General features: G+C 39.9%; 1 protein-coding gene across 1 annotated transcript in view; it reads left to right on the top strand.

The window, feature by feature from the left end:
• The window catches only part of KLHL32 (kelch like family member 32), a 246,632-nt gene that overhangs the window by 54,047 nt on the left and 179,416 nt on the right, over positions 1-13,169 (top strand). Inside the window, exon 3 of the mRNA XM_028104188.2 lies at positions 825-1,005. Within this exon, the coding sequence (XP_027959989.1) occupies positions 825-1,005 (181 nt within the window). The remainder of the gene's footprint in view (positions 1-824; positions 1,006-13,169) is intronic.

Here is a 13,169-nt window from a genome sequence, read left to right as displayed (position 1 = left end):
CCCTCCAGTTCCATCCACATTGTTACAAATGGCAAGATTTTGTTTTTTTTAATCAGCCTTAGATTTTTTTCATTTACCATGACATTTCTTTTGATGTTCTCCCATGATACATAATTTCCCAAGTTTAGTAATCATCTGTCATGGTTTAATTAATTGCCTTTTACACAGAATGGTCAGTGGGAGCCCTTTTTTCTCTAACCAACATTTACTCAGTATTGTTTTATGTATTAATGTAGCATTGTGACCTGTGGGGAGACTTGGCAACTTCCTTTATCTCTAATGAGTCTCGTAGGTCCCATGGATTCTGTGCTAGATCAGTGCATGGTGGTGATGAGGTTCTGAGCTTGCACTAACCCCACACGGGTGGTACAAAGGTAGAGAAGGAATTAGAGAGTTAGGGAAGGGGGGTCACAGAGAAGAAACAGTCACATAGGTACACACATCCAGATACACATCCAGAGAAAGCTCTGCCCTCAGAGATGTATGCACGTATTGAGGGGATGGAGGCCCAGAAGCAGAAGCTCACAGGCCCACAGACATGGGCCAATACACAGACACAGATGGACACACACCAAAACACAAATTCAGAAAGAGAAGCACTAGTAAGAAAGAGAAAGACACCCTGAGGGGGTTAGGAAAAGAGAGAATTAGAGAAAAGAATGGTAAGAGAGGAGTAGAGAGAAGGAAGTGGGAACAAGAATGTCCCGTTCCTGTAGCGAGCTGGGATCGGCACCGCCCACACTGGTGCTGGAGGGGTGAGGTCATACGGGGGTGGCAGGGGCTGGCGAGAGGAAGAGTGTTGATGTGATTGCTCTCTTTCGTAGTATTCAAGAAATGCTGACAGGCCAGAGGCTCTGCCACTCGGAATCTCACAACGATAGTGTCTTGGCAGCGCTGAATCAGCAGAGAAGTGACGGCATCCTCTGTGATATCACCCTAATTGCCGAGGAACAGAAATTCCATGCTCACAAGGCAGTCCTGGCAGCATGCAGCGACTATTTCCGGGTAAGTTGGGGTAGTGTGTTTGTTTCTGTAAAGATATCCATACACGGAGGATGACAAAGTTTCCCGAACTGGCATGCAACCACCAGTCCATTTGATGGCAGTCCCCAGACCTTGTGAATATTGGGGGCCTTTCTGGGGCAGAATGAGATTGGGGTTCTGGTGGGATCTTCCCGGGTCTGGCCACCTGGATGTCCCTCCAGTGGAGATCAGACTTCGCATTTGAGCTGAGGGGTGTTTGATACCATCCCACGGTAAGGCAGTGTGGCATTGTAGTGCCCCATGATGGGGGTGTGAACTGGGGGAGAGGATGTTTCTGGATTCCGGATCAGAAGGACAATCTGTAAAACAATTTGTTAAAATTTAAAATGTCCATTAATATGTAGCGTTTCTGGTTTTTTATTTTCTATGCATGTTCTTGTCTTAATGCTTTCCAACTATTTGCTCCAGAGATAGAGATACAATTGGCGTCATGGCCGTTTATGGTTGATAAGTGTGTGTTGCTGAAGGCATATGATCTTGTTTGGTAGAACTTTAGAGCTTGATTGTCAGTGGCTAATGAGACATGGTGATATGTTTGTTGCTTTATTTTATTTTATTTTATTTCATTTTAATTCCAGTATAGTTAGCATACAGTGTAATATTAGTTTCAGGCGTACAATCTAGTGATTCAACACTTTCATACAACACCTGGTGCTCATCACAACAAGTGCGCTCCTTAATCCCCATCATCTATTTCACCCAACCCCCCACCCACCTCCCCTCTGGTGACCAGTACCTTTGTTCTCTATAGTTAAGAGTCTGTTTCTTGGTTTGTCTCTCTCTCTCTTCCCCCCTCATGATCATTTGTTTTATTTCTTATGTTCCCCATATGAGTGAAATCATATGGTATTTGTCTTTCTCTGACGGACTTATTTCACTTAGCATTGTACTCTCTAGTTCCATTCATGTCTTTGCCTGTTTATTCTTTTTTAAAGATTAAAATATACAGTATGGTTATAGTTAACAATAGCTAAACCATAACTAAATGCCATTTATTTAGTACTTCCTATGATTTAAGTGGTAGAAAAAGAAATTTGCATACATATCTCATATAAATGAGAATAGAAATTGTGATTTTTTTTTTAATTTCCCTTACCAAGGTCTCAAAATGCTACAGAAAACCATCTTAGGCCCATGAGTAATTTCTTGGTTTGATTTGTATAATTCCAATAATAATCTTGGTTTTGATGTCTAAGAGACAATATCAATGCACTCAATTGCCAACCAGCAGTTAAACAGAATTTTTGAAGATGCCAAATCATAAAAGAAAGTCTTTTTTTTTAAAGTGTTTTAAATATGATGAAACCTAGCACGGTAGAGGATCAAGAGCAAAGTAGTTAAAATGTCTATAAATAAAAAGTAGGGATTTAATTCTCAACTGCAGAAATGAAGCAGAATATCTGAAAACTGACCTTTTAGGTGCATTAGTATAATGTTACGTTTTATACACTCACACATTGTCGGGCATTCATCTTCCAGAAAGGTTATATTATTCAGGGGGCTTTCAAACAACATACTTTGGCTTGTTCTATACAACACAGGCAAATTATATAATAATATAATATACTAAGTTTTGTTTTCCTATAGACCACAATATAGTCCTGTTGTTACTTAGCTTCCCTCCTCTTAGTTCTCTGCCAGTTAGCTTTTTAATTTAACTTTGGGAAATGGTTTGATTTTGTACATGTGTGTATGTGAGAGAGAAAGCGTGTGAGTAAGTGCTTGTCACTTGTTGGCCTTTAACAGTGTTTACTGCTACTCCCAGGCTTTCATCTCTTCTACCACAATGCCCCGATACTCAGAGAGGGCCTCCTTTATAACACCTGTGGTACAAAGCTTGCGAAGAAAGCTTTATTATTCCCATGGTGCAGTTAAGGAAACTGAAGTGCAATATGTTTTTTTAAGATTTTATCCATTTACTTGACTGAGAGAGAGAGCACAAGCAGGGAGAGCAGCAGGCAGAGGGTGAGGGAGAAGCAGACTCTCCACCGAGCAGGGAGCCCGGACTCGGGGCTCCATCCCAGGACCTTGGGATCACGACCTGAGCCGAAGGCAGATCCTTAACCGACGGAGCCACCCAGGCACCTCTGAAGTGCAATATGTTTAAATGACCCACCCAATGACTGCCAGATAGTAGGTGGAAGAGCTGCTTTTCACACACAGGAACATGTTTCCTGGAGGAGAGAATTCTGCTTTTTCCCTTGCACCGTGTGCCCTGCTAGATTCATACACAGTCCCTGTAAGCTCACAACCTGCCTGTGAGGTGAAAATTAAGTGACTTTTGTCGTAAGTATTCAGATGCAGAAACCAAAACAAAGCTGGAACAGTGGGCACTTTTAGCTCTTTTCTAGGCACAGTGTTGAGTGCTGGAGTTACAATATTTAACCAGACATACACTGAGCCCTGTGGCATTTGTAATATAGGTATTGTACTAGAAGTAGTTTTTCCCTTGTCCTCTGCCCTTTTCTTAGTTTTTGTCGCATAACGAACCACTTCAAAACCTAGAAGCTGAACAGTTCCTCTGGTCGGTCAGCCCTACTGATCAATGCTGGATTCATTCTCACTCCAGCAGTTAACTGGACTGTTGGCTGGAGGCTGGATGACATGAATTGGCCTTGTTCACATGTCTGGTGATTGTGAGGCTCTTGGCTGAGGTGCTGGGGGACACTGGGCACATAATTCTCACAAACCGGCTAGCCTGGGCTTTTTCACATGAAAACTAAATTCTAAAAACAGCCAGCAAGAGCGTAAGCCTCAATGGATAGGTACTTTTCAGTCTTCTATTTGCGTCATGTTTTCTGATGTCCCATTGGCCAAGGAAGTTACATGGCCAAGCCCAGAGTCAGCATAAGAGGGTATACCAAAGGGCAGAGATGCAGAAAGGGAATGAATTTGTTGCCATTTTTGCAACCTCCCGCTGTCAAGAACTGTCGAGACTGAGATTTTATCCTACTTGCAAGCCAGCAAGTTAGCCTAACACAGTTTCATAGATGTGGGTAGAAGACATGAGACTCCAAAGTCAGAGACAAAGGACAGTTTATGACTCATAGCAACAGCAGTCTGTGAGTCTCAGCTTATTTGCACCTATTCCCTGAGCCTCTGGTCCCATAGGTGACATGAAGAGGGCCAGCTTCCATTACTGCATACAAAATACTGCCTTACCAGAGAGGATCGTTGAGTTCAGGAAACCCAAATCTTTAATAATGGTTAGGAAACATATCTGTTTTTTGTTCTGGAGGGACACATTATTATACCAGACTGTAAGCATGCCTACCCTTTGCTCTGTAAAGAGACACTGTATCTTTCAGGATTGTAAGCAAAACTGCCCTTTACTCCTAAGGGGGATACCACTCTGTCCTCCAGAGCTGTTTGCTATAGAAATATCCTTGAAAAGAGAGTTCAGAACAAAGGAAAGTCAGTGCCTCACTCACAATACATGCAAAAATGCAAGAGACCCATGGAGAATTGTCTTCCAACAACCACATGACCTAAACTAGAATTATGTTTGTTTTCCTTGTGTCTTATGCTCTACCACACTGAAACACCTGGAAATAGTATCCTGCTTTAGTAATTTCTGTATCTCTCACAGCACTTATAGTGTTGCTTCCGGCTTAGTGCTCAATAAATATTTATTAAGTGGATGAGGCAAAGTTTTCTAATTGTCATAGAATCCCATGTACATTTCAATTCTTAATATCTTGAATATAAAAAATATGCAAATTATTGATGGATTTTTCTTTCTAGTGTAATCTGTTCAAGTTAATTAAGTACCTTCCTATAAATTAGACTTTGGCACTTTGTACTTTGACATCTGGCAGATTATTTTGAATCAAAATTGTTTTGATTCAGGAAAGGTAGTACTGCAAGAGTGAGAAGGCCCGAGTTTTGATGTAAACTGCTTCTTTACGTCGATCTGAGAGTTGGTACCAGCTTTTCTTGCTTAAAATATAAATAACAAACAGTTGAGCACAAAGTACCGTAGCTTCCTGTGATTATCAACATTTTAAAAGAAAAAGTGAAAACATTTTTCAGCCAAGTAATCATGATTTTTAAAAAATAAAAAGTAGGCTTAGTATCCACAGTGTAAGCACAACGTGGCAATAGTCAAATGCTATTAACCAATTCAGACCAGGGACTTCTTTTACGAGTGGAAGCAGGGGCAGGAGGAAGAAAGGGAAGAGCTTACAAGTCAGGTCTGTGTTTGAATATAGCAGCAGGAATGGTCTCTCCATTGGTCATTGCTCCCCAGTGTCCGGCAAATAGGTGCTATTCTAATTAATAGCTCTTGGTTATTAATCCTCTTTACTCTCTATTCTCTAAGCATAGGTGAGTCATCTTACTTCTGTGAATCTGTGTTTTTTCATCTGTAAATTGGTGATCATAAAGCACAACTCTTGGAATGGCTTGACGTAAAGACTTAAATGAGATAAAGTATATAATGCACTAAGCACTGTCTCTGACACACAGTAGACTTTCAATAAACAATAGCTGTTTCACTCCTTGCACTAAACTGAGAGTCCTGGTCATGCTCTGCCTAGCTACTTGGGGGAAGAGATAACAGTTTATCTTTTTGGGTTCACCAGGTTGCAGCCTTACTCACCTTTTGATGGTTCACAATGACTTTTTGGTTCTGTCTTTTCCCATCTTTTCATTTTCTGAATCTGACACCTCCTTCCTTCTTACTTAGAACATTCCAGTAGCCATCTAACTTTTCTCCTCTACCGGTGTCCCTTTGCAAACCATTGTGCAAATGACTGCGTGGTTAGCTTTCACTCCCCTGCTCAGATCCTCCAGAGCTCCTCACTTGCACATTTGCCAGACTCCCAGAGTGGAGTGTGCCTTCATGCTGTGTCATTATCATCCATCTTCATCTTTGTTCCCCCATCTGTTCATTTGAGGTTGCAGCAGACTGTTCTCCAGATACACTCCATTGCACCTGAGGGTCTTTCCACTTCTTGGCCTTGCTAATGACCATTCTTTCTACCCTAGCCTCCTACTCATCTTAGTTTACTCTGTCCATCTTCCACGGTTTATCAAAACTAACGAGTGTGAAATTTTTCATGAAGCCTTACCCAGTCCACCCTCTGCCACCTCCCTAAATTCATATTCAGTGTCCCCCTTTTCTGAAACCTTAAACTGTAGCTTGTCTTTCTCAAGGAATTAAAGATCAACAGAATGAAAGGACAGCCTGTGGAATGGGAGAAAATATTTACACAGCTATCTGTTAAGGCATTAATAGCTGAAATATATAAGGAACTCATGGGACTCAATAGCAAAAACAAAACAAAACAAAACAAAACAAAAACAACCAAACAAACCCAAGATAAATACTGTGATTAAGAAGTGGGCAAAGGATCTGAATAGACATTTTTTCAAGGAAGATATACAAATGGCCCACAGGTACATGAACATGAACAGCAATAAGCTCAACATCACTAATCATCAGGGAAATGCAAGTCAAAACCACGATGACATATCACCTCGTTCCTGTTAGGATGACCATTACCAAGACAAGAAATAACAAGTGTTGATGAAGACGTGGAGAAAAGGGAACCCTTCCACACTGCTGGTAGGAATGTAAATTAGTGCAGCTACTACAGAAAATGATATGGAGGTTCCTCAAAAAATGAAAAAAATAGAATTACCATATGATCCAATAACCCCACATCTGGTTATATATTGAAAGGAAATGAAATCAGGATCTTGAAGGGATATCTCCCACGTTCTTGGCAGCATTATTCATGGTAGGCAAGATATGGAAACAGCATAAGTGTCTGTCCACAGATGAATAAAGAAAATGTAGTGTGTGTGTGTGTGTGTGTGTGTGTGTGTGTGTGTGTGTGTGTACCCATAAGAAAGAAGGAAATGCTATTATTTGTAACAACATGGATGAACCATGAGAGCATTGTGCTAAGTGAAATAAGTCAGACAGAGAAAGACGAATACTGTATGACCTCACTTATGAAAACAGAGGGTAGAATGGTATTTGCCAGGGGGTGGGGAGTGGGTGAAGTGGGGGATATGTGGGCAGTTAGTATGTGTACGTTTCCAGTTATGAGATGAATGTGCTCTGGGGGCCTAATTACAGCATGGTGCCTATAGTTAACGATATTGTATCATGGACTTGAAAGTTGCTAAAAGAGTAGATCTTACAAATCCTTACCACACACGTGCATGCGCATGCACGCTCATCGTACATACAGGAAAAGGTAACAATATGAGGTGATGGATGTACTAACTAACCTTATTGTGGTAATCATTTCACAATATACGTGTGTATTAAATCATCATGTTGTTTACCTTAAACTTACACAGTGTTGATGTCGATTATATCTCAAAGCTGGAAAATTCTTTTAAAAGGAATTAAAGATTATGTATCATGTGTCGCAGCCTCTTTCACGAAGAACTTCTTTGAGAGGGCCTGTGGTTGGGTGAAAACTAGTCAAGTCCACCAAAGTGCTATTGAACAAAGTTGAATGGAGAAGGTACTGTACCAGAGGTCACAGGAGAAATTAGGGCCTTGTGATCTAGAGTGTGAGAGGTGGGAGGAGGCAGCCCCTTACCTTCCTACCTAAGGCAGCCCCTCTGACTGGGGACACAGAAGTCGCAGGGCCCCAGTGTGGGCAGCCCTGGGCTGTGGGCCACCCTGCAGCTTCTGGAGGCTGTTGTTTTAACATTTGCTATCTCTAGCTTCAATCTTCATGAACGCCTACACTTTCTGGCCAAGGAAGCAGATGTCTTGACTGTCTAACATAGCTTTGCATATGTGATGGTAAAGTGATTCAAATATGACATTTTGGAAAGTTAAATATTTGAGCATCATTTCCATTAGAGAATGAGCATGCTCTGCCTATGTAATTTTTTAGTATTGAGAGAAGAGGATAAAGTCATGATTAAAAAAAATAATCTATGTTCCATATATTTTCATAATCAAAGTATCCAGTCACTATTTGATTGAAATGGCATAAGAAGCTATTAAATGAGTATATGATACAGAGTTAGACATAAATGTTTTTGAAATTCAATAAGCATTTGTTACCTTCCTACTATTTTCTAGACAGAATGAATTCGTCGTCTCGTAGGAGATACCGACAAATGAGCAAGAAACTACATTGTATGTAATTGGTATTAGAGGTTTGGGATGATGTTTTGGGGCCTGAGCCTTGTTTTTATCCCTCTTCCTCTTTCTGGCATTCTCAGTCGATAAGAACAATAATCATAACTACTATTAACTGAGTATTTACTGTGGTACAGGCAGTTATTCTGAGTGCTTACTGTGTATCAACCATTTTATCTTCTAAAGAAACCTGTAAGATGGGTATTATCATTATCATCTCCATTTTAAAAACAAAGAAAAGGAGCCTCAGATTGAAATAATGGACACCAAGAGCATGAAGAGTGGTTAAGTAAGGGGATGAAGGAGCGATTGGGGGAGGGAAGAGGATGTGTGTGTGAGGAGTGGTTCGCAGGAGGTAAGAATGGATGGGTCGCAGGAGGCAGAATCCGCGGGGCCGGTGCGATGGGGGGATGAGGGAGACTAAAGACTCAGGAACGAGGGAGGTCCCTGGCTGGAGGATCAGGGATCGCGGGAGCAAGGGGTCCACACCCGCCACAGCCCCGAGGCACGGAAGGTGTTGGGAAAAGAGCAGCCGCAAGGCATTTGAAGGAAGCTGGCTAAGCGGGAATGCTGAGTGTGAGCACTTGAAATTCCCCCTGGAGGGCAGAGAAAGGATCAATGTTTTTTGCTTTTCTGATCATTGCATCCCAGCACCTGCTCTAGTGCCTGGCACCCCACAGACCCTGTATAGTCTTTCTCCGCTGTTGCAGTCTGATTGGCGCCGTTTCTTGCTGTGTCTTGTGGGCGGGGCCTCACCAATCCCTTCCTCCGAATCCGCACCCCACCCCCAAGAACCCCCGTGACATATTATCTGTTTAACACATTCGTTTGTCTTCTTTCCTAAGACAGTGTCCTGTCGGGACTTGGAGGTCATCGCACTGCTGACCTTAAAACATATGCTTGAGATCAGTGTTGGGCTCCTCCGGCTTCCTGTTTGGTGGTTTTATAGGCGCTCCATTAACATTCCTGTTTCTCAGAAATCCTATATGAGACATATTGTGTTTATCAAACATTAAGGATAAACAGCAACATAACATTGGCAGCTATTTTGGTGCCAGCCATTAAGCCTGCAGCCTCCTGCCTTTATCCCTAGCCTGCTCCTCGGCTCCCATCCCTTCTGGAATCCCCCTGTAGGCTTCCAGGACATGATCTTTGGGCTTAAAAAACTAAAATTAAGAATAAAAATAAGTGTCCTTTGTAAGCCCTCAGGTACTGTGTGAATGTTAAAGTACTCTTAACAGTTTTTGTCTTTTCATTCAGTCACCCTGCCAGGGCTTTCTTCCTTACACATTCTGAGCAGGCATGGGGCACCATGCTGTAATTTTGATTTACTCATTTTGTTTACAGGAATATTGTCACAGTCTGATCAGTACAGCCCTCAGAAATTAAATTTTAGCTGGGGGCTACTTACAACTACCCATCCTTTGCAGAAAAGACATGACTACAAATACTAGAAAAATAACCTCCAAATCCTTCCATACATATAGTAATTATTTTTAGTTTATCTTTATTATAGTTACTATAAGCATGTAAATCACTACTGCTGTCCTAAAGAGTAAAGCATTACTCTGCCGTTATTTAACTGGTGCATGAGTGTCATGAAAATTAAATCCCATGATGTTCAATATTTTCCATAGTCCATTTTACACTGGCCTGTCCTGTGATTAATTTCTTTGAGGTTCAACAAGCACTATTGAGTTCTTTGGTTACTGGGTGTTTATGTTGAAACAGCAGCATTGCTAATTCTTGCATATTTGCACACAGCTGTGTTCTTTCCTTTCCCCAACATGTATTTCATGCGTCAGTCACAGACATACCAAAACATCATTATTATAGTACATTTGAGTTATGCATTCTATGGTAAACTGATCATTGTTTTCCATCAAATGAATACTTGTTTTAATATTTAATTTTATAAAATCTATTTATAAAAATTATTAAAAAGTAGAGCAGTATCTGTTAGGAATTAAAAAGTATGGCTAAAGAATGAGGTTTTATCAGCTTTGAAAATATTGTGAAGACCCCTTGTAAGGGAGGGTGGGGAGCTGAAGGAAGTTTAAGACTAATGGGCAGATTAAGAAGAATATGGGAAAGGTATTCAGATAGACGATGTTTTCTAAAAGTGTATTTCCTTTTTTGGGTTTTGATAGCAAAACCATTAAGAAGATAATTTGTAGGGTTAGCTATCTATTTTCACTATTTGAATTTTGAAATGATGAATTTTTGACAATAGAAAAAGGTAAAAAATCCAATATTAAGATCATTGTATTTCTGCTATATTCCTTTCCTGATAATAAATTAATTTTGCTCTCTGCAACTATAAAATTATTTGCCTCTAATATTTTTTATTTTAAGTATTTTAACCATTTCCATTTTAATTTTCTTCGATTTCACTTAGTGTTCAATATTTAATTTTATTTAATATTTTCAATACAGTAACTATTGCTACTTAACAAATCAATGTGCTTCTCTAATATGGTAAGAACAAATTAACTCTATGCTTGATAATAGTGGCAAATCCTACACATAATTCACTCCTTTCTCAATTCCATAGGCATTTACCGAGCATCTACTATATGCAAAAATGTTTGTGCTGGATGTTGCAAGGGATACAAAAAACATCACCACTGCAGCTTCTGCATAAGAGGTGAAGGTTGAGACCTTGGGGATATAGAAGATTGCATATCAGGAGGGAAAAGAGCAGAAAAAATATAGAAAAATACAGAAAAAAATATATCTGTAGTTAGAACCTAAAGGATGCCTTTACTCAAGTGGCAGAAAGAGAATGAGCATATGGCCAAGGGGACAAAAAAGGAAGAGTCAAAGATATATAAAGATAATCAGCATGTACATTTTAATCAAAGCCAGAAAAAAAAGGAATTTCAAGGATTGATATGTTCTGTAGAAGACTGAGGAGGATGCAGAAAAGTGTACTGTTCTTTAAGAAGTTGGTTTCAGTATAGTGTGGGAAAGGAAGTCAAAATCTCATGGGTAATATATAAAAATATTGATTAGTGCTACCTGTGGTCCATGGACCAGTGCCAGTCTGAGAAATGCTTGTTAACTGTCCATGCTGATGAGCTACCGAATGTAAAGCAGCTACATTATGAGACACCGTGTTAGTTCAGCTAGCATTTTTCACAGGAAATCTTTCTCAAGGAAGCAAATAATGAGTTCATTTGTATTCTGGCAAGGATTTCTTACCTTGGGTCAGATGTACAAGAAGCAGTTTGAAGACAGCCTACTTTGAGGAGCACTGATGTGGAAAATAACAATGCAGAAACACAGTTCCATTTTAATTTTAATTTTTGTGTTTTATCTTTATGGAGATAAAATTTCATATAACGTTGTATAAGTTTAAAGTATACAGTGTGATAATTTGATACACACAATGTGTTGTAAAACCGTTACCACAATAAGGTTAGTTAACACATTCATTGCTTAACATAGTTGCCTTTGTGGGGGGGTGGGTAGGAGATGGGGGGGGACTATTAAGATCTCTCTTAGCAACTTCCATGCCTACACATACTATTGTTAATTTATTGTTAGTTTAGTTGCTGTGCTATACATTAGATTCCCAGAAGTTACTCATCTTTTAACTGGAAGTTTAGATCCTTCAACCAACATCTCTCCATTTCTTCCATTTTCTAGCCCCTGGCAACCAACATTCTGCCTCTATGATTTTGGCTTTTTAAAATTATACATACATATAAGTGAGATCAGACAGTATTTGTCTTTCTCTGTCTGATTTATTTCACTTAGCATGGTGCCATCAGGGTTCATCCATGTTGCAAATGGAAGGATTTCCTTCTGTTTCATGGGTGAATAATATTTTGTGTGTATGTATATGTGTGTGTGTGTACACATATATCCATTTCTTTTTTACCCATTCATCCATTAAAGGACATGTAGATTGTTTCCATGTCATGACTATTGCAAATGATGCTACAGTGATCATGGGAGTGCAGATATCTCTTCAAGATCCTGATTTCACTTATTTTGGATATATACCCCAAAGTGGGATTGTTGGATCATATTCTATTTTTTTTAAAGATTTTGTTTATTTATTTGACAGAGAGAGACACAACGAGAGAGGGAACACAAGCAGGGGGAGTAGGAGAGGGCGAAGCAGGCTTCCCGCGGAGCAGGGAGCCCGATGCAGGGCTCGATCTCAGGACCCTGGGACCATGACCTGAGCCGAGGGCAGACGCTTAATGACTGAGCCACCCAGGTGCCCCTCATATTCTGTTTTTAATTTTTTGAGGAACATCCATACTCTTTTCCATAGTTGCTGCACAATTTACATTTCCACCAATAGTGCACAAGGGTCCCTTTCTCCATATTCTTTCTCCATCCTTTGGTCCACCTTTATCCATCCCCTTTCTCCAAGTATCCATAATACTTGCAATTTCTTCTCTTTTTGACAATAGCCATCCTAATAGGTGTGAGGTGACGTCTCATTGTGATTTTGGTTTTCATTTCTCTGATGATTAGTGATGTGAGCATCTTTTCATGTACCTGTTAGCCATCTATATGTCTTCTTTGGAAAAAGGTCTGTTCAGTTCCTTTGCCCATTTTTTAATTGGATTGTCTGTTTTTCTGCTATTGAATTGTAAGAGTTCTTTATGTAGTTTGGATATTAATCCCTTATTAGATAAATGATTTGCAAATATTTTCTTTCATTCTATAGCTCGCCTTTTCACTTTGCTAGTAGTTTCCTTTGCTGTGTGAAGCTTTTTTATTTGAAGTACTCTCACTTATCTTTATTGCCTTTATTTTGGTGTCACATCCAAAAACTTACCACCAAAACCAATGGCAAGGAACTTACTGCCTATGTTTTCTTCTAGGATGTTGAGAGTTTTATCATGGAAGGATGCTAAAATTTTATTAAATGCTTTTTATGCATCTATTGAGGTGATCATGTGATTTTTTCATTCTATTAATGTGTTGTATCTGTTATTAATTTGCACATGTTCAACCATCCTTATGTCTCAGGGATAAATTCCAC

Source organism: Eumetopias jubatus, unplaced genomic scaffold (assembly GCF_037043125.1).
Source record: "Eumetopias jubatus isolate StellerSeaLion01/CBP00866 unplaced genomic scaffold, mEumJub1_p1.0 scaffold_6, whole genome shotgun sequence".
In the NCBI taxonomy this organism is placed as follows: domain Eukaryota; kingdom Metazoa; phylum Chordata; class Mammalia; order Carnivora; family Otariidae; genus Eumetopias; species Eumetopias jubatus.
This window is presented reverse-complemented; position numbering and strand designations above follow the sequence as displayed.